The 24132-nt window shown below is 42.4% G+C and overlaps 1 protein-coding gene across 1 annotated transcript in view; it reads left to right on the top strand.

Moving 5' to 3' along the window:
- The window catches only part of cntln (centlein), an 81361-nt gene that overhangs the window by 34771 nt on the left and 22458 nt on the right, over positions 1–24132 (top strand). The window contains exons 11-19 of the mRNA XM_022770109.1: positions 25–141; positions 7116–7216; positions 9899–9996; positions 10897–11426; positions 14451–14532; positions 16394–16475; positions 16850–17112; positions 20864–21085; positions 22537–22634. Coding sequence (XP_022625830.1) covers positions 25–141; positions 7116–7216; positions 9899–9996; positions 10897–11426; positions 14451–14532; positions 16394–16475; positions 16850–17112; positions 20864–21085; positions 22537–22634 — 1593 coding nt within the window. The remainder of the gene's footprint in view (positions 1–24; positions 142–7115; positions 7217–9898; positions 9997–10896; positions 11427–14450; positions 14533–16393; positions 16476–16849; positions 17113–20863; positions 21086–22536; positions 22635–24132) is intronic.

Below are 24132 nucleotides of genomic sequence, written 5' to 3'. Positions count from 1 at the left end.
GTGTGTGCGTGTGTGTGTGTCCAGGCCAGGTGAAAGGATTCATCGTGCAGAGCCGTGGCAGCTAAGACAAGAGAACAGTGATGCGGTGTGGAATGAGCTGGCCTACTTGAAAAACCTCACCAGGAAACTCTCCACTGAAAAGTAAGTCACCTCTTGTCAAAATGTCCACGTACACACATAGACATTTGAATGAGCACACACACATTTGTTTTACTTTCTCTCTCTTACACGTTTACACGTATACTCACACACTCCCACTGTCCCTTCTTGTTTGTGGGTGTTAAAATTTGAGTGTGCCCTTCCCAACTTCACAGCATCCACCTAGCCCTCCACATCATTACCAGCCAGCAGGGGCCAAAGAAAGATCATTAGACTCTGTGCTCATTTGTAAAATTGGCTGCCCAAAAATTCACACATAAAAGTGCAGGAAGTAAAATCACATTATCAGAATCCCTGGCCGTGTCTTTGTGAAATAATTGCATTTTTAATGGAACGTTTATGCCAAACTGTAGTCTTGTTGCTGATGTTATTAAGTGTCAATAAGATACTTTACATACTTATAGTCTGTAAGCTGTGGTGGTGTTAGTAGCTCAAATGTTGACCCAGAGCTTTGTGACTGCAGGAGATGCTTTTCATTTATTTTTTTGCCATATTGCTTAGTTTTTCCACTTTCTTTCTGTCCTCCTGTCTGCATCTTTTAGTTTGTCTCTGGGTGTAGTATAGCCATTGTCTTGTTTGATCTAGAGAAACCCCTGTAACCGTACCACTAACACTGACCTACTATGATGCTACACAAAGCTTGGCCTAAAGCCACAGTCTTCCTCTCCCCTATCTCCCCTAGCCTTCACCTCTCCTCACCTCTTCCCTCCTCTATCCTATGCCTCTGTGCCGTCCTCTTCCCCTCTTCCTGCTTGTCTTCCCAGTTGCCTCCCTCCGGCCCTGTGTGATGCTGCAGTAGGCTGAGGCCAGAATTCTGGTACTTGCCCCCCACCCCCTCCGCTGCTTTCCCCTCTGCTCACCCCCCTGCCCTGTCCTCCTAATCCCAGCTGAGCTCATTATGATATAGCCCGGCTGCCTCTCTCCAAGCCTGAGCTGTCCGAGCTAATTACAGGCTAGCAGCCCCTGTGCCGCCGATACTGCCTGTTAAGGGATGTCCATCCGCCTGCCTGCCTGCCCGGCCACGGCTAGAGCTGAGCAGAGCGAAGCACTGGATGGTCTGGGGGCGGGGCGTGGGGGGGCTAGCATACTATAGTGAACATGCAGGGTCCTTGGAACTGACCTGTGAGGGAAACCACGAGGGATAGAGAGCGGCTGGCCTCTTTCCTAGCTGTGTAACTGGCCTGTCCTCCGGGGTTAGTGTTGATCCCCTTCATGTGCCCCTGACCAGCTCCACCTCATCTCCTCCATTTGCGCCCCCAGGACCCCTCCTTACCCGGGTGGCTGGTGCAAAGTTGGCTGGGATCTTTAAACTTGTGCTTTAGAAAAACTCTCCGTTCCAGGGCACACACACAAACGCACATACACGCACACACACAGCTCAGTGTGTTTAACTAAGCGAAAACATACTGTGCATCTCTATTCCACTCCTTACTTTCCTCCATACCTGTTGTTAAAATGAGCAGGAATGAGGTGACAGGGTTGTTGGGACTATGGATGAAGCCAGCGTAACCAAACAGCTTTAATTTCCTGCAATGCAAATTTCTGTTGAGAGGCAACAGAGAGGGCAAATGTGGGTACATGATAGTGCAACAACAACAAGAGTTCCTGTAAGCATAACTGCCAGGAAACTCATGGGGCAAGCAGTTACAGCTTGTTGTTCCGTTGACCGTATTATAATGATTGTGCTTGTGAAGGTTATGCTAGATAAGTGTTAGCAATGATCCACTAATGGCTAATTAACTCCTGGCAGCTTAAGAATTTAGGGCCAAATAAAGACCCCTTATAAAGCTTTAAATGCTTAGTGGCGGGCTTTAGAGGAGAGACTGTTTAAACTCCATTTGTCTATCATTTTCTCTTCCTCATTGTCATGATATTGTGCAGATGCTCCCTATCACCTCCTCCAAAAACAGCACTTGTAAAACAGTGTCTTGAGGCCCAAATGACCATTTCCCAGAATGAATATTGCTGGGATAACTCCTGCTCAGTGGGTCCCCATAGTGTTAAGAGAAGGTTATCAAGCCCAGGCCCCCTGTAATCTCTGCACTTGAATAAGGTGTTGAGGAAGAAGGTGAAACAGGTCTGTTTCTCTGCTCTTTCAGCTGATTTACTGGCTCCCTGTGGCTCAAATTAATGACCTGAGGATGCAATAAACAGCAAATGGTTTATTCTTTGGCAACTTTTACTTGAAAATTATAGCACGCACCTACAACATGAACTACTAGTTAGGAGGACAAACAATTTTTATGTGCTTTAGTACTCGTTATTTCCATTCTGTGAGCTTGCGTGACCTAGTACTTCACTACTGAGCTGACATGTCTACTTCATATTAACAGCACTTGATGCCTAACCTAATTTAGCGGGGCAGAAAAAGATAGCATCCTGAGACAGTTTCACATACTGTGAAGTTACAATAGACCACAGTGGTCAGTTCTGTGCTCTCAGGTTCATTGCTTGCCAGATTAATATTAATACTAGTTTTGGAGTTATTAGTAAAACCAAAACTATTGAAGAGGTTCACTTACCAAAAAAAAGCTTACTGGAAAAGTTTAAATCACACACACTTCTCTTTATGTTCTGCTACTTTAAAAGCTTCTTCTGAGCCTCAGTGGAAACGTCAACAGGAATTTATCCATGGCAAACTTTAACCACTTCAGAATTTAACATTGGTTTTCATGTATTGACGCTAGCCAAGCCAATTTGATTGACTTTCATTATTTATTCATCAAACATTTTAATTACAAAAAACACCTCACCTTTCTTTAATAATGCACTGACATGGTCCGACATAAAGACCCCTCTATGCTCTCAACATTTAACCAGTGTAGAAAATCTCTCAGATGTATACCAAAGTGTTTTTAAGGAAAAAGGAAAAGACAAATAAAACTAGTTGACACTTTGGATTATTTTTGATTGAGATTTCCTGGCAAGAAACCATGGGCAGGGTGGGCTAGAAAATTCGCTGTGGGATCATTTTATCTGCCTCATTATGCATCTGTCTGCGGCACTGCATGTCCATGCTTGTTAATTGTTGTTAAAGGTCTGTTGGTAAAAAGAGGCAGGGATTATTTAGGCCCCATAAACAGAATAAACACATGCAGTGCATCCTCAGACTTAAGATGCTATACTCAGACGACATCAAAGCATAAATTAGCTAGCGATTACTGGGGAAAAAGCCTTTGAGATCATTTGCTCTGCAGCAGCCGTGAAACCTCCTCTGTAGAGAGTGACCATTATGGACGTGAACCTCCCCAATAAGCGACGTTGACTCTAATTAAGTTTAATAAAGTTTACCCTGATGTTCCTCATATTCCTCTATTTCTTTTCGTTTCATCTTGATTTGCTAAAAGGTATTAGAAGTAATGAGAATCTTTTGCCCCCTGGACGAGGGCTTAGTTGGAGGAGGGACACATTTGCTCAAACACACACACAAACAGAATGTATTATTCATGTTTTTAAATCAGACAAGTAAGGTTTTTCCTTCATTAATTATTTGGTAAATTAATTATTGTTTAAAAAAAAATGCTTTACACTTAGTAATTATGATGCAAACTTCAGTGCGCCATCAAGTCTTAGTTGGTCTCATAACAAGATAAAATTAGAGCACAAAGAATTTGATTAGTTATGTCAAAGAACCAAACCTCACAAATACAATTCACATACAGAAAAAAATGTACATTTCCAATTCCATCCCATATTCATATAGTCATTGACTGCGGAACTGGTATTTAGTTGTGCAAATGTCTTTCCCTTCCTGTTTAATAAATACAACATTATAATATTGTTTTGTTTTATATTAGGTTACCTAGCGGCATCAACAAGCCTCTTAAACAGGGAATATTGTGGACATCCTAGGTTATTTCCACCAGTGATTATTGCATGAATTCCCATTTACCTCTCATATCAGTGGCCTGTGGCTAGAGAACCTAAGTCTTAAAGACTCACTGTTGCTGCTGCCGCTGCATCGCCCACAGCTACAGTACAGCACCGAGCCATGTAAACTCCACCAGTCACCATTTCTGCTGACAGCAGTGGCTTATACACCCAAACTCCCTCCATGAATGAACAGCCCTCTAGCCTGACTTTAACCATGAGGGAATCCCCCCCACACCCCCCAAAAACAAGATTCTTTCCCCAGCGATAAAAATGCCAGAGGTGTTTTCACTTTCTCACCCTATTCCCCGCTCTTCCTGTGTATTTTTATGTGCCGAGCAAGAAACCAAAAGGAGGCTGACATGTGAAAGCACAATAGCTGTAGATGATGTTGTGTTGTACACCCCTGTGGATGGAGGCTGGCAGTTTGTGCTCTAAGCTGTGTTAGGTTCAGCACAGGTAGGGATGAGATCAAATGACATGGAGTGGATAGCTCAAGGCTGAAGTTCTAGCGCTGCAAATGTTTTTAAAAATGGGGCCAAAAACGCGACGTGAGACACAGACTTACATCGCAGACCACATCATTACCAAACATAACATGTGTCTGTTGCCTTTACTTTGATTTCTGCCAAGAAACTTCTTTTGCTTTTATGCCTGCTGACTGTTATTCTACCTTAGGTGAAGCGGCAAGTTGAGAAGGAATTGAAAATTGTCCAGCTAGCTTCATTTGATTTGTCATCCAGATTTAAAAAAAAAAAAAAGACCAATGAAATACTCTATAGGAGATACAGCTGTAGAAAACCTTTTCTCCACTGAGATAGCTAGGATATGACAGGAAAATATGGTTTCATTTCACATAAATTGTAGGTTACTGGAGGTAGTCTGATGCAGGGAAAAGGTCTGGAATTTGTTCAGGTGGAGGTGGCGATAATGTGATGCAGATCTAAAACATAGCTCTTTGAGGTTGGGATTCATCTCGGTGCTACCACAGCCTTACAGTGTTGCCTAAACATCCTTTCGAATTCTCAAAGCTGCTCTTTTCCCATCATCAGGACCCCAATGGGCTGAAAATAGTAAGCATCTGTTTATCAAATGATGTACTCACGCAAGGAAGCAACGGGTAAGGAGTGAGACTGTAAGGGAAGATATGAGCATACACTATCCAAGGAAACAATTTTGTGCAGTCAAGAATGAAATCATATTTTCAAAATTTCTTTTAATGTGTTGCCTGAGGAAAAGAGGAAAGGCTGCACAGACTGTAGAAAGAGGTGTTTGTATTTAACGGTTAATTTAAATGGGAATTTTAAGTCATTGACCAAATTAACCAAAAGCACTGACAGATAGAGTAATTCCAAATGCCAGCTGTTGTTTTGACACAAAACAAAACTCCTGGCACTGTAACATTGTGACTCACATAATGTAACTTTACAAAATGAACACAAAAGTAACAAAATGGCGTAGCAGGCAGCACTAACAGAGGTCTAAAATACAATCTGGCCAGCAAGCAGGACACATTTGTTAAATGTATTAATTGTTTTAGTTTTGCATTTATTTTTACTTTCACCAAATTAGCTTTGGTAAAAGTTGAAGATAAGTCACCAAATTTCTATTATTGTACAAATAATACTTGTAACATCCCTACATGTAGCATTGTTAATCCTCTCTATGGCAGATAGAAGTGCACACTGCAACAACTGAGTGTTACTGAATAAGGATGCAATAGTCTTCCATCTCTAGGATGTTATGATGTGAAACTGGAGGCCCCTGGCCAATGAACTCCATCTGCAATCCAATCCCTTCCTCATCCAAGAAAGTATGCTTATCCTTCAACAAAATTGAATGTTTTGCATATGAACTTTGGTTTAGCGTCAATACTATCAGCATCCAAAAAGGCATAAAAGAGAAACATGAGATGGAACACATACTGCATATTTCAGCTCATTTGTCCCATTAACATCCTCGACACATAAGGCAGTGCCGGTGCCTCATCGACTTGAGTTCATTTATGGAGGAAAATCTATAGAGGAGCGACACATATCCATCTGCTTCCTCAACCCCCCTCAGGGAGAGTCATTTGTGTACTTATTTAAGCTGCGGTCAGCCATTAGGCCAGGCCTCTACCGGACCGTGTGGGCTAAAAAGCTAATTACTTCTCTTCCCTGTGCTGTGGCGATAACTTTTCCCAAGTCATTCTCTTGGCATATGTATGGAAAAATCTCTTGGTTGATCTAGCAAAATTAGACTGGTTGAAACAGGTGTCTAGTTTAAGTTAATTGCCATTATGCTCATCATAATTCACCATAACCACAAATGCCCTTTTAAACCTCATATGCTTCAGAGTGTATCACACATGCTGTACTCACCACATGCCTTAAGAAGTCAGTCAGAATGAAGACCTACTGTTGTAATGAGGTTAACTGAGGGAAGAATGCCACTACAGTAGCAGCAGCTTGTTTCTAGCGTTTCTCTCTGACTCTGTGGAGCAGAGGGGAGGGAAATTAGGTGTGTGTTTCAGGTGTGGTTGTCTCAGTGGGCTTGTGTGTATCCTCAGTAGACTTCAGTTGGGGTCCTAATAATAACTTGAAAGTGCAAAGTCTCGAGCATGGCTCCACATAATTAGCCTTTAGCAGAAATCAAGCTAATTGCACAGAGGTAATTGGGCACTCTTTCCAGTCTGTTTGTCTGTTATGATACACACACACACACACACACACACACACAGATGCACAATGTACTTTCCTACCTTGGCGTTTCATGTTGCTTGTCACTTTGATTTCCAGATGAATTAAAAACCATTTTAATTAGGTGATTTTTTCACCATGTCGTCTTTTCTTTTGGGAAGGGAAGCCAGTGCACAAGAATCAAGTTAAAATGTGTTGAGAAAAAAAAAAAAAGGTTTTTACAATAATGGATTCCACAGTGGAATTCAGAGTGATATTTGTGGAGACTTAAAAAGATACTCATTATACAATGCTTGTCTTGGTACTGATTTCATATTTCTTTTTGTTGTTCCATTCATATTTGAGGAAGAATAGATTTAACGTAAGAGCTGTGTGAAGTAAAGTTCATAATATGTGTGACTGCAGAGCCAGCTTGGAAGAGCAGCTGGACATGCTGCGAGTCCAGGCTGCTATGGACCGGGCCACGGTGAAGGAGCTTCACCTGTGTCTTGCTAATGAACACAAAGGTGAGCACTTTCATTAAAACCAAATGAACATGATTCTTTAAAATCCCTTTTTCTCATCGTCTTTCTGTTACTTTTTGCTTTTTTCCTTTCTGTTGCAGTGGAAATATTTTGCCTAAATTCAATTTTACACAATTATTCTCATGTTAATTTTTTTTTAATTCTACCCAAGGATTTTGCCACAGGCTTAAAGAACAAAGTTTAAAAAAAAACAAAAAAAAACTGGAAATATCACTTGTAATGGTGGAAAAGTATGCAAGCTTAACATGACAGCACCTTTAGCTATCCTTTTACCTCTTGGCCATGTGTATTAGTGAGCAGAATTAATAAGACAACTCCCTGTGGAATTAATAGGACAACTCAATTAAGACTTGATCAACTCCTTGCAAATTGATTGGGAGATCAAGACGTGTTCATCTTGTCTGCACATATCATTCCCAATGTTAAAAAGCACTTTGCTTTTAATCCAATCTGCATCCTTTTGTCAGACACTGACCACTGCTGCCGGTGGCCTTAATTAACCAGTTCAATAACAAATCTGTCCTAGATCACTTTAATTTTCTTCACAACCAATGATGGTGTCTGTTGGAGACACAAGCGTGTGATTTAAAGGATGGCACTAATTAAAATAGTGGATCCTCTCCTATTGACAGTCTAGTCAGGAACACTAAGAAATAAGCTCCTTCGAAAGGACATACTTACATCTTACTTTACATCTTATCAGACAAGTAATCACTAAATCTAAATGTTACACAGCAGCCTGAGTATCTGCTTTACATGTCATTTTCCACTTTCCATCAGGTAAAAATTCACTTTGCCTAGAGTTACAGAAATGAAAGCCTGCTGGTTTTAACATTCAACATTAAACATGTGACAATAATCCCAATGGAAACAATGACACAATGTGTGAGAAATACCACGGTTTTTGTTGTATTACATAAAACCTTTTTTTCATTCTGGTGAAGTTCTTTTTCTCACTGTGCATTATTTTGTTAATATCGCTGTTTCTTAAACAGTGTTTGACAATCATTTTTTAAAGGTAAAAACAAAGAGTTTGATACAAAATTTGTTTATTCAGTCATGGATGCACTTCCTATTTTATTTCTACTTTAGGTTCATATAGTTGTCAAAGTAGATAAATAAATTGTATATTGTTATGATTTGGGCAGAGAAAATCTAAACTTTGTAAATGAATAAATGCAGTCATTTTAGCAACATTTAGAATATTTACATCTGGACTGAAACCAATATGTTTGGTGTCAATAGGAAGTAAACTCATCATTATTAAGAAAGAAATTTGTGAATGGCCACAACATTTACTCCTGAAGAACCTCTGTGACCCGATCAAAGGGATGGAGGGTTGAATTGCTCACACCGGGATCACACTAACGAAAGGCAGCAGATGAAAGGAACAGGGCCTTTGTGCTGCAGCCCATGAGGAGTCATGGGAGGGACGTTAATGTATGCCGCAGTGCCAGGACCTCCTCCAACAGTGGGTGACTAGGGAGCCACCACGTCTTCTTATCAAGGTAGTGCTGAGGTGCCAACTCCCAAGCCACCGGCACTGGAGCTGGATAATTGTCTCCCAACCTGGTTATGTACCCAGCGAACACGGCAGCCCTCCTGTCCTATTTGGTGCTCTGTTTGATTGAATGTGACATGCTGGAAAGACAAAAGAGCCGGCTAATTCAAAGTAACAAACTTCCCTGGGCAAAGCGTCAAATGCAAAGCAAGGGAGCAGCGGCTCCTCACAACATAACCCCTCTCTCTTTTTACTCTCCTTCTATGGCCTCTTTTTCCAACTCACTCTCCAAAAGATCAACTGACCTGAAAAGTCAAGGTCCTGAATATTTAATGTTTCCAGCCTCATTGTACAAATTATTTTGGTCGTCCTGTCATGAATGTTTAACTGAAGAGAATGAAAGGCAAAAAGTTTTATATTATTTTGTGTTGCCCTTTGCATCTAGGTGAGCAGGGAAGATATTCCTCCTTCTGCAGGTATAGACTGTATGTCATATACTGTATGTCAGACAGTGACACTGAGGCCTGTTGGATTGTGTATGCGCCCATGAATATGTGTGCATCAAATCCCCAAACACTTTTCTTCCTGCATGCATTCCGTTGTTATCATAAATCTTAAATCATATGTTTGCCAAGGCCACTATTGAAGTTCTCAGAATAAAGCAGCATGTTAGTCTGTAGAGATTAGTTGTCCATTGGGGAAACATAGTGGACTACAAAGCAGTGCAGCCTGGGGCTGTGGGTTCACTAGGGATTCAAACACTTCTCTTCGTTTGTTTAAGATCTCTAGAGAGAGGTTGCACATTGCATGTCCCAGTGTGTGTGCTTTTGAACACTGTTTTCCTGTTTCCTCGTGGACTACTAAATAAAATACCTTTCTGTTAATTGGGAGGAAAAAGGCTATTGGATATGATTTTAGAAACAGGAGCTTGGTTTTTGCGGTGAAAATTTCAAGTTCCCATGAAAACAGCAATTGTGAGACTGTGTTCGGTTCCTTCTGATTTGATTGACAAAAGAAGAAAAAAGAAACTGGACCTTGGGAAGGAAATTAGACTTTAGTAATGCTAATTGATTTAATGTACCCTCTTTATTATCATTCTATTGATTGAACCGCCTGAGTTTGACACATCATGTCACAATAACGAGCTTTGTTCCCCTCTGCAGAATTGCTTCACAAAGTGGTGGAGGAGCACCAGGTCAAAAGCAGCACTCCAAAAAAGCCTTCTGTTTCTTCAGAGCAAATGGAACAGTCATTTAAAAAGGTACAGCACTATGCCATCACTAAGTGTTCTTTGTCATTGCCAATAAAAGAAACCAGCACAATGCCTCTCAGAGAATTTGGTTTTGCTCTATCAAGAATGATTTGAAAGTGTTCTCACTGTTGGTGGAATTGGTCATGCACACATTTCCAAGTCAAGTGTCAGCCAGGATGTAGTTTGTTTTTTTCTTACAGTTATAAACAATTCCAGGAATAACCACAAATAATAAATGTAGTGGTGGAGTAGAGTAAACTGTCTGTAAGTTATTCTAGAATTCAAATTTTTGGTTGCTCGTGTTTGTGCACGCATACTTTTAAAACCCCTGCTTGCATGAGTTTATATGCCCCCCACCCCCCCCCACCCTTCTACCTTCATGACAGTGAATCATCAAGAGTAGGGATAGCCATCTAATTTTGTTTGAAAGGTACCAGGCTTCACCAGCGGGCAGAGTGAGAGCCAAATAAAAGGGAAAAATTGCCTGGAGGCACAAACCCAGCAGGCATCCACTGTTCTCTTAAACAGTCTCAACCAAAGATCTAACAAATAGACTAAGTGCTCTTGGTTGCTGTGTAGTTAGGGGTGATCAGGGTAAGGGGGTGCCAGTGAGATGTCCATACTCTTGCCAGGCCATGGAGGGGAGTGTTGCTGCCCTCCTTGGTTCAACCAAACACACAGCATAAACTGTATGCACTGGCACACACATACCCATGAGAAAATGACAGTGGAGAGGGAAGCCAGTGTGCACATGCCACCACACGCAGGTCAAATCAAACACTGGCCTTTCTCATTGTATTGTTTGTTCAGGAGTTGGAGTATTTATGGTAAAAGATACAAATATGTGAAGGAAACAAACCTGACTATAGTGTACCACTGATTCTACCCCATATCTTTTGATTCTTTCAGATTGAGCAGCTGGAGTGGAGGATGATATCCCTGGAGGAGGAGAGAGAGAGACTAAGTGAAGAGAAAGAGCAGCTACTTGAAGACAACAAAGACTTGGCCCTCAACTGCCGCAAACTCCAAGCCTCCCTCGATCACCTGCGAACCCAGGAAGCTGTTCGTGAAGAGGCAGCCCAGGCCCTGGCCCAGGCCCAAGGGGAGCGTCATTGCAACAAGATCATGGCCCTAGAAGCCCGGGTTGCTGCTTCTCAGAAAGAGGCTACCAAGCTTCATCATCAGTTGCTGAAGCTGAGACAGGAGGTGGGGATTCTCAAAGCAGCCAGGGACTACTACAGGAACCATGCAGCAGGACCAGTGCGGGCAGGCGGGATCGGTAGCAAAATTAGCAGCAAGGTCAAATTCAAAACAACAAGACTCAGAGGTGCACTACGCCAGAGCAGCCACCGAACAGTCAGCCCCAATCAAGCCATCAGCTGGCAAGGCCGCAGCCCCAGTCCCACTAAGGACGAGTGGGAGGACATGAGCATAGACAGGTAATGATACACACGCACACACAGAAGCACTTATTCTCACTGCCTCTCGCCTCATTATTTTAGTGGTAGGAGTGGAGAGGGTGGGTTGGTTGAATTGTGGGGGGCCACGCTGCATCAAGGGGACAACGTGCATATGCAAAGCGTAAGCAAATGGGTGATTGAATTTCATCGTCTGTCTAGTTGGTATTCAGAAGCCAAAAGAAGAATGCGAGCAGGAATGATAGAGAGAAGGAGAGAGGAGGGGGAAACTACTGTCAGATCCTTCGAAATATCCTGGGACGCCTTGCTTGGAGCTTATTGACTGAAATTTGCATGCAAAATTAGCCACCTCTCCACACAAAGTTGAACCGATGCCAGAAAAGCCCAGGGATAAGGAGGCCGCCAAAGCCTTGATACCTTCCAGTGATGCCATTTTCATGCACTAGTCACGCTATCCCGAAATTGACAGTTTGGCAGTTTGATTTAATTTACTGGTCCTGTGCATATTCACTAACCCCCCCTTGACAGCGCTAAGGCTCCCCCTGCAAGTACCAAGCACCCCCCCTAGCCACCTTCTCCATCCATACACACACAACCACACAGAAGCTAACTCCACCCTGTGTTTAGTCATGTTGGTTATCTTGTGGCATGTCAATTCACAAATGTGTGTGTGCTACACTTATTTCCTCCAGCCAACCCCGTAACCTGCTCCCAACACACATATACATACACACACACACTTCCTTTACAGCTTACCCACCCTCCTCTCTCCTCTCCTCGCCTTAATTTAGTTAGATAAATTTTGAATGACCCTACTCGGCTCAGTACCAGATGTCTACAAGCTGTTTAACACCCTCTAAATTAAGAACCATCGACAGTAATTATTCCATGTATGTTTTATGCAAAAAAGCCACTGAGCCAACATTTATTGAGTGATGGTCGGAATGATTTGATTTCAAACACTCAGAGCTATCGCTGATATTTATTTTCCTTCACTTTCTCTCCCTGTATGCCTCTCTCTATCTGCTCTCTTTTGCTCTGTCCTACTAACTCGCCATCTCTTCACCAACTAATTCATCTGACTGTAATCCACCCCAGCTCTATCCACATGAGGCCGTTTAACAGGGACTGGGTGCAGCTATGCCCTGCTTTCCTAATGCCTCTCCATGTAGCTAATAAGCAGCAGTCTAATATACGCTTTACCTGAGAGGAGGATCTAAGTGGATTTGTGAAGAAGGGGTCTAAACTGAGATGTTGTCTTATTTAAGGCACCTGTCAACTGATTTGTTACTGTAAAGCCTTCTGCGTCTCTTATCTCGCAGGGGTCTTCTTCAGCAGTATGTCTGGTAGGCGCTCCTGGAAATACAGTATTTCTGCCTAAGGAGCTTTGGCCTTAATAGTGCCAAATAAAGATGTCAGACTCGTTAAGGCTACTGCCAAGTCTTTGTTTTTTTCCCCTTCTTTTTCCCGCTGCCTCTGGCTCGCTCTCTCAACTTTTGAGCTGCTGGAGGCAGCTGACCATTTTGAGCAGATCATCAGTTTTGTTTGTGAGCAGAACAGAATGAGGGCAGGGGGTATGGAGAATATCTTAGTGAATGGTCCTGTTATGTGTTTATATATTTCACATGCTCTTGATCACTGCTGGAAGACACTACATTACTTATGGATGGCAAATCACTGACAAGGAGAACATTTAACAATTAAAAGCTGATATTAAGTTTCTATGTAAGATGTAGGCACTACCACAAGCCACCAGAAAAGATAAAATGCCCTGCCTGGAACTGTATTGGAGGGATTCAAGGCGATTGTTCAAAAGATCATTTGGTGTTTTGATTGGGGGCTCTGTTCTCAGGAGTTACAATGGGTTGCCCATTTATCACAGGGTTGGTGGTTTGTTCCTTGGCTTCCACTGTTCTCATGTCCAATCACCCTTAACTTTTCACCAGTGGCCAAGCGTCTGCATTTCACCACTCATTTATTTAGGTTTTTCCTTCAGTTTGTGTCTTTACTTGACCTGCACAATTTAGCATCCAGCCGGTAAATGTACAAACCTGTGTTTATGTACTATATGGGTACACTACACAAACAGACACACAGGTATCCCCTGATGTATCACCATAACATGCCAGCACAGCATTCTTAACCATATTATAAATTGAAGCACATGCAGGAGACAACTTTGATAGTTTGTGGAAACAGTTACAGTAATTCTTGATGACTGATTGGACAGAGTATCATGTTGAGTGTAGTATTTGTCAGTTTGAATCTGCATATGATACAGTATATATTAAAATAAATAATAAGAGGAATTTATATTTGTATTCACAAGGCTGAATTTACGTCAGGCCTGCTCAGCTGTCTCACCATCAGGAACGAGGTAGCATTTTTCATCAAATGTAAGTAACCTTGGTCTTAGTGGTTGTGATTAGTGATCCTCAGAAAGTCCCTGTGCCCCCTTCCAGACCAGGTTTAACCCTAACTAGCCCCTAGTCTTGTCATATTCCAGTTAGATCCTCTCTCTGTGGTCTTTACCTCCGCTGATTCTCTCAGGCCCCACCTTAATAAACCCGCCAGCGTAAATGTCACTGGCTTCCACCTTCACATCAAAGGTCACTGTCAATAAACCTGTGTGTGTGAGCATGTGTGTGTATGTGTGTGTGTCTCAGGAAGCCCTTACCGTGTGTCCATCAGATGCAACTTTGCTTGGCTCCGCTCAGCCGTGCCTCTCACACACGTCTGTCACACACAGAGGGCTAATGAAGGCCACAGCCGCTCTCATACATGTTGATGCATTCACCATCAGCACCAGACACTGCAGCTTTTCACTTAATTTACACCCACATTTACACTTCCAGCTCAGAAATTGGATGGGACATTGATTTTCTGTTGGAAGAAGGGGGGGCAAAATGCACATATTTTTGCTTGATGTCAACTAAATCAACCATAAAAGGTAAATTGGATTTTTGTTCAAGGGTGGTACTCTCAGAACCCGTGTTGTGGGTTCAACTTCTGGCCTGTAATAACCCTCCTCACCTTTCTCTACAGTGACAGTGGTGAGGAGTACTCGGACAGTCTCAACAGTGTGCCCTCAGGGACAGCACCTTACAGACAACATGCTAACAGAAAGGTTGGTTTGCTCTAATCTCTGTTATATAAGCTTTATCAGCAAAGCATGAAAATTGAACTTCATCATCCTAAATTTCTAATTTGTTTTTTTTAATGGGTTACAATGTCATATTCAGCATATTTTGAGTAAAGTGCTCCATATGTATGAAGAAAGATGATCTGTTGAGGCAATATACAAAATTGCAAGCAGAATTTAACCAGAATTTATTGTAATTTAAGTCAGAAGATTCCTATGTGCTCAATTATGTACAGCTACATTACGCCAGCCGTAGAAACGGGTAAGATTAATACCATCCCAGTGACGCTGAAACTAAGTTCATGTAATGTTCTGTTGTACCTAATACAGTAATTTAATTTACACTTTGGTAAAATGTCCCGGTCTCTACAGGTTTATTCTGACAGGATTATTAATAGAGATGAAGGAAGAGGTTTTTGTATGTTTAAGTTTTGGAGAGGGAACAAAGTATGTTTTTGATAATGTAGAGTATGTGCTGTCATTCATGTTCTTCTGGACCACTGCAGCTGTACAGCTGGTACCTGATAAACAGATATGAGCTGACCACCCAATCAAATCTCTGCACGGTTTGACGTTTTTACTGGGGTTTATGTATATGTTAAGACCTGCAATGATTAGTTAATTAGGCAGCTATTTTGATAATCATTAATTGTTTAAGTTTCTTTTTTTAAACCAAAATTTGCTGGTTCGTGCTTAGTATACTGAACTTTTTTGGGTTTTCACTATTTTCTGACATTTTATGGACCAAACAATTTATCAATTAAACAATAAAATAACTGGCAGATTAGTTGATAATACAAATAGTCATTAATGTGAATTGTCTAGATGTGAGTCTAGATTATGAGTGTTTCTATAACAATTTGTTGCATGGCCACTCCCTTTACTCCTGCAGTCACAAAGGCTTTCTCATCTGTGGTTGTGGGTGCTCTTTCTTTTCCATCTTCTCTCCACACCATGAAATCAATAGGCCTGGACCCCTTACTCTTGTCCACATCAAACCACTCCACAGCAGGACATGGCAGCTCCAAACCCCAGAGAGATATGTCCGTCAAGAAGAGAGATGTAGAAAGGAAAGAGGGGGGCCTTTAAAGATATTCTGTCTTTTTCTCTTCTCCTCTCCTTCTCTTTTCAGAAGGAGGGGAGCAAGGTAGAAGGTGGAGAGAAAGAGAGGGTTGTTGTTGTAACTGTAACCAGGGAGCTGTCAGGACCCTTACTCTCAGATCCCCTCTAGTTTCCCCACTCCAGATCTGCTAAATGTGCCCATCAGCTCCTCTGGGCTCATCGCTATGACAGCCCCGGCCCCCTCACGACGTGCTATGTCACAAACCAAAGGGTTCATCTCCCTTCTCCTCTCTGCAAGGCACCGTGTGATCAAACCTGGCACTGATCAAATCCTACCTGACCCCCGTACAAAGGAAACAGGCAGAGAGGAAGGAGCGGTGTGGTGGTGGTGGGGGGGTTCTTCTTTGATGTCACTACAAACAATGTTGCTGTTGGGAGGTGTCACGCACAGGCACTTATGAGTGCAAATGACTATACACTCACACACACGTCACAGTGCAGGAGTGAATCAGAGCTTTCAGACAGTGATTGAACAAAGGCGGCATTTGCAAGCATCTGTCAGAAGTAATATCCTTACAGAGGAGCGTTCAATTTGAAGTCAGCTGTACACGCTCAGGTGAATTATTAAAGCACAGGGTGATTTGTCTTGTCGCGTTAAACTGAGCACACCCTGTGATCATAGTGTCATTATGAGCCGCATCTCAGGAAGCACAACATGTCAACCGGTTGTGTTACATTAAACAGCTGCTTTTCATCGCTGTCTCTGACTTTTCTGTTCTTTCAGTCCTACAGGTGTTCACTGATGTCAAACACAGAAGCGCCAGCAGCAGAATCTCACAAAAAACAACCCGATGTTCTGGCCCGAGGTAGGACAAGTTTTCCTTTTTCACACCGATGCAAAACTACAAAAATCTAATCGACTATTAAGTGAAGCAGGAAAAACACTCAATGTATGTACATGCTGTCGATCAGAAACAAGTACTAGGAAGTTAACAAGCTTTGTTTTTTGTTGTTTTTTTTTTGTTTTTTTCAAGAACTTGACACTCCTCAATTGGTTATAAATGGAAAATGTTAATCATTCAAGTTGTTAAATATATCACAGTTTTCACTTGTGCATACACAAAAAGACACTTTTACATCCGCCTTTTAAATCCCAGCTGTAGCTTCTAAATAGGGAATTGGAGTTTTTCTGTGCACTTGTCAACTCTGAGGCGCCTGCATATATACTTCCTCCTGTTAGACGATAAACAGCATGAGCCCTGGGACCAAGGGATGAGAGGAGAGAGAAGGAGGAGGAAGAGGATGCTGATGAGGACCCAGCACTGCTCCTCCTCTTCTCTGCAGCAGCGCATAGAGTCCCTACAGCGCCACATTGACATACTGCGAAGTGCCAGGAAAGATGCTGTGCTTTCAGCCAATGAGCTGCGAAGGGCCAATGAGAAGATCATGGCGCAGCTCAACTCCCTCACTGAGAAACTCTGCAGCAGCAAGCAGCTAACACAGGTAACTTGGGAAAAAAACAGGGAGATGAGTAAAGGAGAAAGCCAGTTGTAAGTGTTGGGAAGTTTCTTATTTGTCTATCTTTGTCTTTCTTTTTGTGGTTCTTTTGTATTTGCTCGGAGCTGAGAGTACAGCAGTACCAGGTCCTTTGCCCTTATCATGCTTAATAAGTGTGGCTGACAGCCTACCCTCGCCTGTGGAGGTCAGCACCACAGAGCAAAAGAGAGGAGGAGAATCTCTCTTTCTCTCTCTGACTCTGCTGTTGTCTTGTCCTGCTGAATGTTTTAGTAAGCCAGTTCTCCACAACAATCTGTGTCACTGGCAGTTGCATTTCTTCAAATACGTGCACTCGTGTGCACAGACAAATACAAGGTGACTGCGCCACACACCCATTGAGTTATTTAGTACCTGCCTCCAGGTACGAAACTCTAAAACTTGATATAGACTATAAATAAAACACCAAGCACTTTGCCCCCTAAACAGTATCTTTCCTGTCAGGGCCTCCTTGTACACACCGACATATGTACACACACACACACACACACACACACAGACACACACACACACACACACACAGACAGACACAGTTGTTAATCCGACGGGCAGGAGACTTCTTTTGGTGAATTCAGACATAGCAGCAGCCTGCAAAGGTGCACTGGACACCTGATTAGGTGTATGTTTGTGTATGTCTGTATATTTATTGTGTGGAATAGTACAGATACAGTATATTGCACTTGTACACGCAGGTCAGAGTGCAGCCCTCATAGTGTTGCTACCTAGGAAGTGGCCCTTGTGCTCCCACCCAGGCATCTGCTGGGGCCCAACGAGACCTTAGACTCAGACACCGCAGTAACGGCACATGTACACACACACACACACACACACACACACACACACACACACACACACACAACTCGCACTGTTGTGTGAATGAGTGGACAGAGAGGGAATTGTTGTCTTCCTGTTTGTTTCCTCCTTCTTTGTGCAGTATTAATGCCACTCCTCCAGAGAAAGTTGCAGCTGACTGATTGGCCAAAGCCAGGTCTTGCTGCCCTCTCTGGAAAGGGCAAGAGGTGATGGACTTTGGACTTGTTCCAGTCGGTCCTGGCCAACTCTCCAACTAAAACTCTCTGCTTGTAATTGGCTTAGGACAGCCTCCACAGGGGCCATCATGTGAGAAGTAGCATGGCAGTTTCACAGAAACTTGTTTGTGTTGCTCTGTCTCCTGATCCTTCGGCCATTCTGTCCTTCCCTTGCTGCTTCCGTCCTTGCCTCCTTCCATCATTAAGCCTTATTTCCTTATTCCTTCTTTTCTCCTTGCTTTCCTATGTGTGCCGTTTTATTCCCCTCCTCCCTGTGGTATTATAAGTATGAGTATGGATTGGATTGTATGAGTTTGTATTGTGAGCTTCTAAAAGTCTTAATAACTGCGCTAATAGCTGCTATTTGTACAATATTTTGCTGCTTTCAAATCTATACCATTAGAGAGGAATAGACCAGCAGTGGAGAGGTGTGATGTGCTTTGTCATGCTGCACTCAGCTCTCCATATCCCAGCCTAAGTGGAACATTTGTTTAACGGCATGGTGACAATTTCATCACTTAGTCACCAGCACCATGATGATGATCCCTCTTTGCACAGGAAAACTTTGTACCACCGAAACAGAAAGTCAGTCTGTGAACTGTGATGGATGTTTACAACATTCACCTTCACTTTCTCCGTCAGATAAGTTGTATGGAGGTTTGTTGAAAACCTGTCACATCATCTTACCACCTGTATTTCTTGCCCTGTCTGACTTGTTGCCATATCCCGAGATTTCAACAGTTCACTTTGAGATCTAAGAATATGGCAGCTATTCCTTGATCACCGAAATAATGTCCAGAAACTCCGAAAATGAGACATAATTTGTAATAAACCGGAATCATCCTTTAAGGTGTCATAAGAAGCTTAAAAAACTCAGGTGACAGATGAATCATTCCCGCCTAGTCCTTCCAAATCTAGCTCTTGACGCGTATCATCCAAATACTGGATCATTTGGTTACTAGGATTATCTACCTCACTGATTATCATTACTTCCCCACTTACTTCACTTTTCAGTGTACTGTGACATCGCCTCGCAAATTTACCAGCTTTATCTCTTTAAGTATGGAGTGTCCTGCCCTCCTCCAACATGTAAGGGGCTGGGATTATCACAGGATTAGGGAGTGCAACAGACACGACTGACTGAATTTAAAAAGCCCCCGACATTATTTACGTTTTAAAGATTGTGACAGCACATATCACATAAAAAGTCTGGCCAGGATGAATACAAAGTGGCTGAGTTGGTACAATAAGATGTTACACTAATGTTGCTGTGGTTTATTTATGTTGACAAATTCCCTTTGCTTTTCTAAATGGGCTGGCGTGTGCAGCTGTGTTTCCTTATTTATCCTAATGATCACTTGGAACAACATCAGTGAGACCACTATTCAGATGAGGGAGAGATGTGTCCACTCTTCCAGCCTAATGGACCACTAGTATATCAGTCCATGTCAGTGTCATCTCTCACCAGGGCTGAAAATGGCCTATGAAATCAAAGCCTGTCTTACAGGAAGTGTCATCAATGCCACTCTTAATTCGTGCACCACTGCCACTGCAGCCATAGTCCCACTTTTCATTCTCTACACCTCCCTCTCTCTCTATCACTCCTGCTCCTCTCTCTCCCCCTCTCTGGGGATATGGCATGTGCATCTTCAACAGAGCAGAGGAAACGTAAAACAAGAGGGATTCTATTAAAAGGTGTCAGCCAGCAACCAGATATCAATAACCTCCATGTATGCAGAGCAGAGAGCAAACCCCTGGGAATCTGCGGTTTCACTTGGGGGTGTGTGTGTGTGTGTGGCTGTGGGGCTGTGGCTATGGCTGTGCATGTGTTCCAGTATTTACCCCATCCATGTGTGCAGCATACATCTTCATGTATCATGTCTCCTATTTGTGCCATTAAGCATTCTTGACGTTTGATATGATACCAGATCATCTAATTGTGGCAGTATTGAACCAAACTTACAGAGATGTGTTTCTGCCCCATACTTTCTTAATAAGCAGGCAAAGAGCTTTTTTGAGCTCCACCACACGCATGTGGTTAAAAGTGTTCACCTCAGATGCTTATGTTTAGAATCATTGATACACTGCACATTGTACATGATCAGCTAGTGCCATTATCGTTCATCACTATAAACCCAACCACTCACCAAATGCTGAACTCCCTCTGTCCCAAAGTGCTCTCTGATTCTGCAGGATGGCTTTATTATGCATGCCAATCACTGTGAGAATTAGGCCCTATTGACCGGACAACAGCATCATCTTTTTCCTAATTAGCATAAGAAAGGAGTTTTTATCACAGACGAGATATTAAAGCTGAGCCTGTAGCTCTCCCGTGGCTTAAACATACACGATTTCTAACATATTGTGTTTACTTTGTGTCTGCATTTATCATATTCATGTAAATTGAATTTAAAATAAAGACTTGTGTAAGTCATATGATTTTTTTCTTATTACAACACTAATACAGTCTTGCATTGTAAAGCAGAGAAGGCAGGGTTTTGATTTGACTCAGTATAGCATGTTTCCCACTACTTTTTAATTCTCACCATAACTATAACACAAATATAGCTTTCCTAGGTTTGATAACAGTAGACAAACTTTTGTTTTTAGTTGTGCTATCATCAGCAGTAGCCTAGCCCCACTAACTCAAGTGTCTGTTGATCAATCTGCAGAAGCTGACCTCTGACCTGGCTGGTGTGGAGCAGCAGAAAAAGGTTCTCGAGATGGAGTTGGAGCAGTGGAGGCAGATCACATTCCCCCAGCAAACTGCACCACCACCACCAGCACCTGTAAACGCAGAGTGTTCCTGCCAGGGCAGAACCGTGCCCGCCCCAACTAACCCTGCCCACCAGGCTCTCGAGGCTGAGGTCAAACAACTTCAAGCCAGACTTAAGGTTAGTTGGTGTAAGTTACAAATATAACTCCAGCGTTAATGAATTTCCCTCATGCTTTGTCTTATTATGCACGCCTTATAAAGAGATAAGTCTCTTAATAGGATGATTGTATTAAATATTGTGTTCATTTTTGTGCACTATGAAGCTTGAATGGACAGAACAATGAATAATCATAGAAGAGTATTAATGCTATTTGGCTCAAAAAAATCTTTTATAGAGAAACACTAGTCATTTTTCTATGTACTGTGATACATGAAGCAAGTTTGTGTTCAAAAGCAAGAAAACCTAATTTGTGAATTTTGCACATTTTAGTTTGAATTTTCTTTTTGTTGCCATTTTGTTACTGACTATGCAGTACCGAACAGTATTGGATTACACATGCATTTATGTTTTTTAGTTAGAAAAAAAAACATTTCCCTGATATTTTTTCTAACATCAATATTTCTGAGTCACTTTAATATCTCACTGGTTTGAACACCCCGTAGTCCTTGAGGAGTTCAGAAACTCTGAAAGAAACTCTGTCAAGGTTTTACTTTCAAATCATGGTGGTTAAAAAAACACAGACTCTTGAGCCTTTCGATTTACACTTGACATCACCTGAAATTGCATGTGATTTCAACAAGAATTAGCATTTCTTATCATTTGATCTTATTATGGAGTACCTGTCAGAAAGACGAGAAATGAGGAATAACAGTAGAGACGTGCCCTACATCATAGGGAATAAGGTGTAAGTGGTACCACAGTATTATCACCCTCTCCACAGCCAGCTCATCAGTGTCACCAAGCAGATTGCTGCTGTCGTTACACACAGCCGCGGAAGTCATGTCAAGTGACACCAAAAGGGAGAGGCGAGGGATGCACCGTGGGGGTGCGCACACTGAGTGAGCGCATTGTCAAAGGCTCGTACTAGTGCAGTTCCCACAAGAGACACGTGGCTCTTTAAATCAAAGTGAACATGCACATTCAAATATCCATCAGTCTTATGATCAGAAGCCAACCTGTCATCGTGAGCCATATATCTCTGATACTCATAAAGAGTGTGTAGTTTACAAAAATCTCAGCAGTATCGCTAGTTTATATGCAATGAAAGCATTGTTAATGACTGACATATGTACAAAAATATTATTAATATTAACAAAATGTTTGCTGCTGGGTTTTTTTAAAATCTGTTAATAAGCATATTAGTCAGATCCCCATTAAAATATATTCAGTAGCACAGGGCTACAAATTGTTATTTTTCCTAATTACTCCCCTTATCTCATCCACTTTGAAAAATACAGTTTTCCTCTTAACCTCTTTTAGCACCTTCCACCCTCCCGCTGTAACTATAATGAGGAGGCATGCTGTGCCTGACCTGTCATCAGCCATGTCGTGAAAACCTTCCCCACCCCCCTATCGCACACACTCAAACACATTAACAAACACACACACGCCGTGTGCCCTCCCCCCAGAATGCAAGTGCGGAGGTCACAAGGCAGGTGGCAGCTAACAAAGCCCTGCGAGGCCAACTCCAGGAGAACGAAGACAAGCTCCGCCAGCTGCAGGACAAGTTAGTTTCACACCTTTCTCCTCATTACTATTACGTCTTTCTCTTTGTGTTCCTTTCTTCCTGATGCTCTGCAGTACAGCTCTTACTTTACCTTTTGTATTTTTGCATCCCTCTCTCTGTCTTTGTCTCTCCATCTCACTGTGTCTCTGTCTGCATGTTTGCACATTCTGTACAGCTCTCATCTGTAGTGTTTGATTCCACCATGTGGCAGCACTCTGTCTGCTGCACTCCACTTAATGCATGCTTCTCCTCTGCATGAATCATTTGTCAAATTATGCATGTTCTCATGAGCGAGTGTATAAAAATGACTGAAGGAATTAGTGTGTATGCACATGTGTGCATGTGGGTGTCTTGTGTGTCATGTAGTGTGGTGTTGCTTATGTGGGTAGCTGATGTGGACTGCTGATCAAAGCAGTGTATTGATTGTTTGTGTGCCGCAGGAGGGGCCATCTTGGCCCATGACACTAAAACCCACACAACATCGCTCTGGCCTGTGGGCCACAAGCCCTAATGAGTTACATGGTTCACCTACTGTAGCACTTGCTGCATTACACAGTCAGAATGTATAGCTATAAACAATTCACTCAGGGAAACTAAGGATGTGGAACAGTGTTGTGAAAGGCATATATCATCATTCTGCATTAGGAATCTCATCTTTGAACTGAGAGAAAGTACAATGAGCAGCTTGGCTTTCCTCCCTCTCGTTCTTTTTGTCTAGTATGCCGTGTCCTCTGCCTGCCATTCTCAATAATGCATCCAGGGCATGTGTACAATCACAGTGGGTATGTGACCAAAGCACAGCGGATCACAGCCAGACAGAGTGAACATCCCTTAGCTGAGTTTCCACGACAGCCTCAGCCTCTCTTCAGGCTCTTGTCACACACTCACTCACTCACTCACTCACTCACACACACAAACTCGCCATCTCTTCTAGCCTACCACTCCATTTGCCTCCATGGAGGGACCCCTTCTCAGAATGAAAGACATGTCTAGACGTCTCTGAAATATACATCTCAGCACACACACAGGGAGCAAGGCTGCTTCGCCTTAAAGAAGAGAAGGGGGAAAAAAAGAAATGAATTTCAAAGTACACCGGCATGTCCTCAGTCAATATCCGGCACTATGGCCCTGCCTTATTTATGAAGTTGCTTCTTTCATCTTTAGCCCTGTTGTCTATCAGCCACATGAAACGTCCACCCGCACTTCATTCTTAACAAGATACACAGAAATATGTGCTCTTGCGCTCTCTCACGCACACACTTCAGACCACTGACTGTTATCATTACAATACACGCATGTTTGATGAACAATATTGCCAACAAGCTCAGAACAAAGGGAACAAACGTGTGAGTGATCGGGATAGAGTTTGAATTCTTTCTCTCTTTCCGCTAACACTCATAAATAGAGATCACACGCTACAGCAGAAGCACCATATATCCTTCATTCTTTTTTATCCTCTATTCTTTTTGGGGTGCAGAAGGAGTGAACATCTAAAATA

This window comes from Seriola dumerili, unplaced genomic scaffold (assembly GCF_002260705.1).
Source record: "Seriola dumerili isolate Sdu_G_001 unplaced genomic scaffold, Sdu_1.0 BDQW01012242.1, whole genome shotgun sequence".
In the NCBI taxonomy this organism is placed as follows: domain Eukaryota; kingdom Metazoa; phylum Chordata; class Actinopteri; order Carangiformes; family Carangidae; genus Seriola; species Seriola dumerili.
Note: the sequence above shows the minus strand (reverse complement) of the source record. Positions and strands in the feature narration are given on the sequence as shown.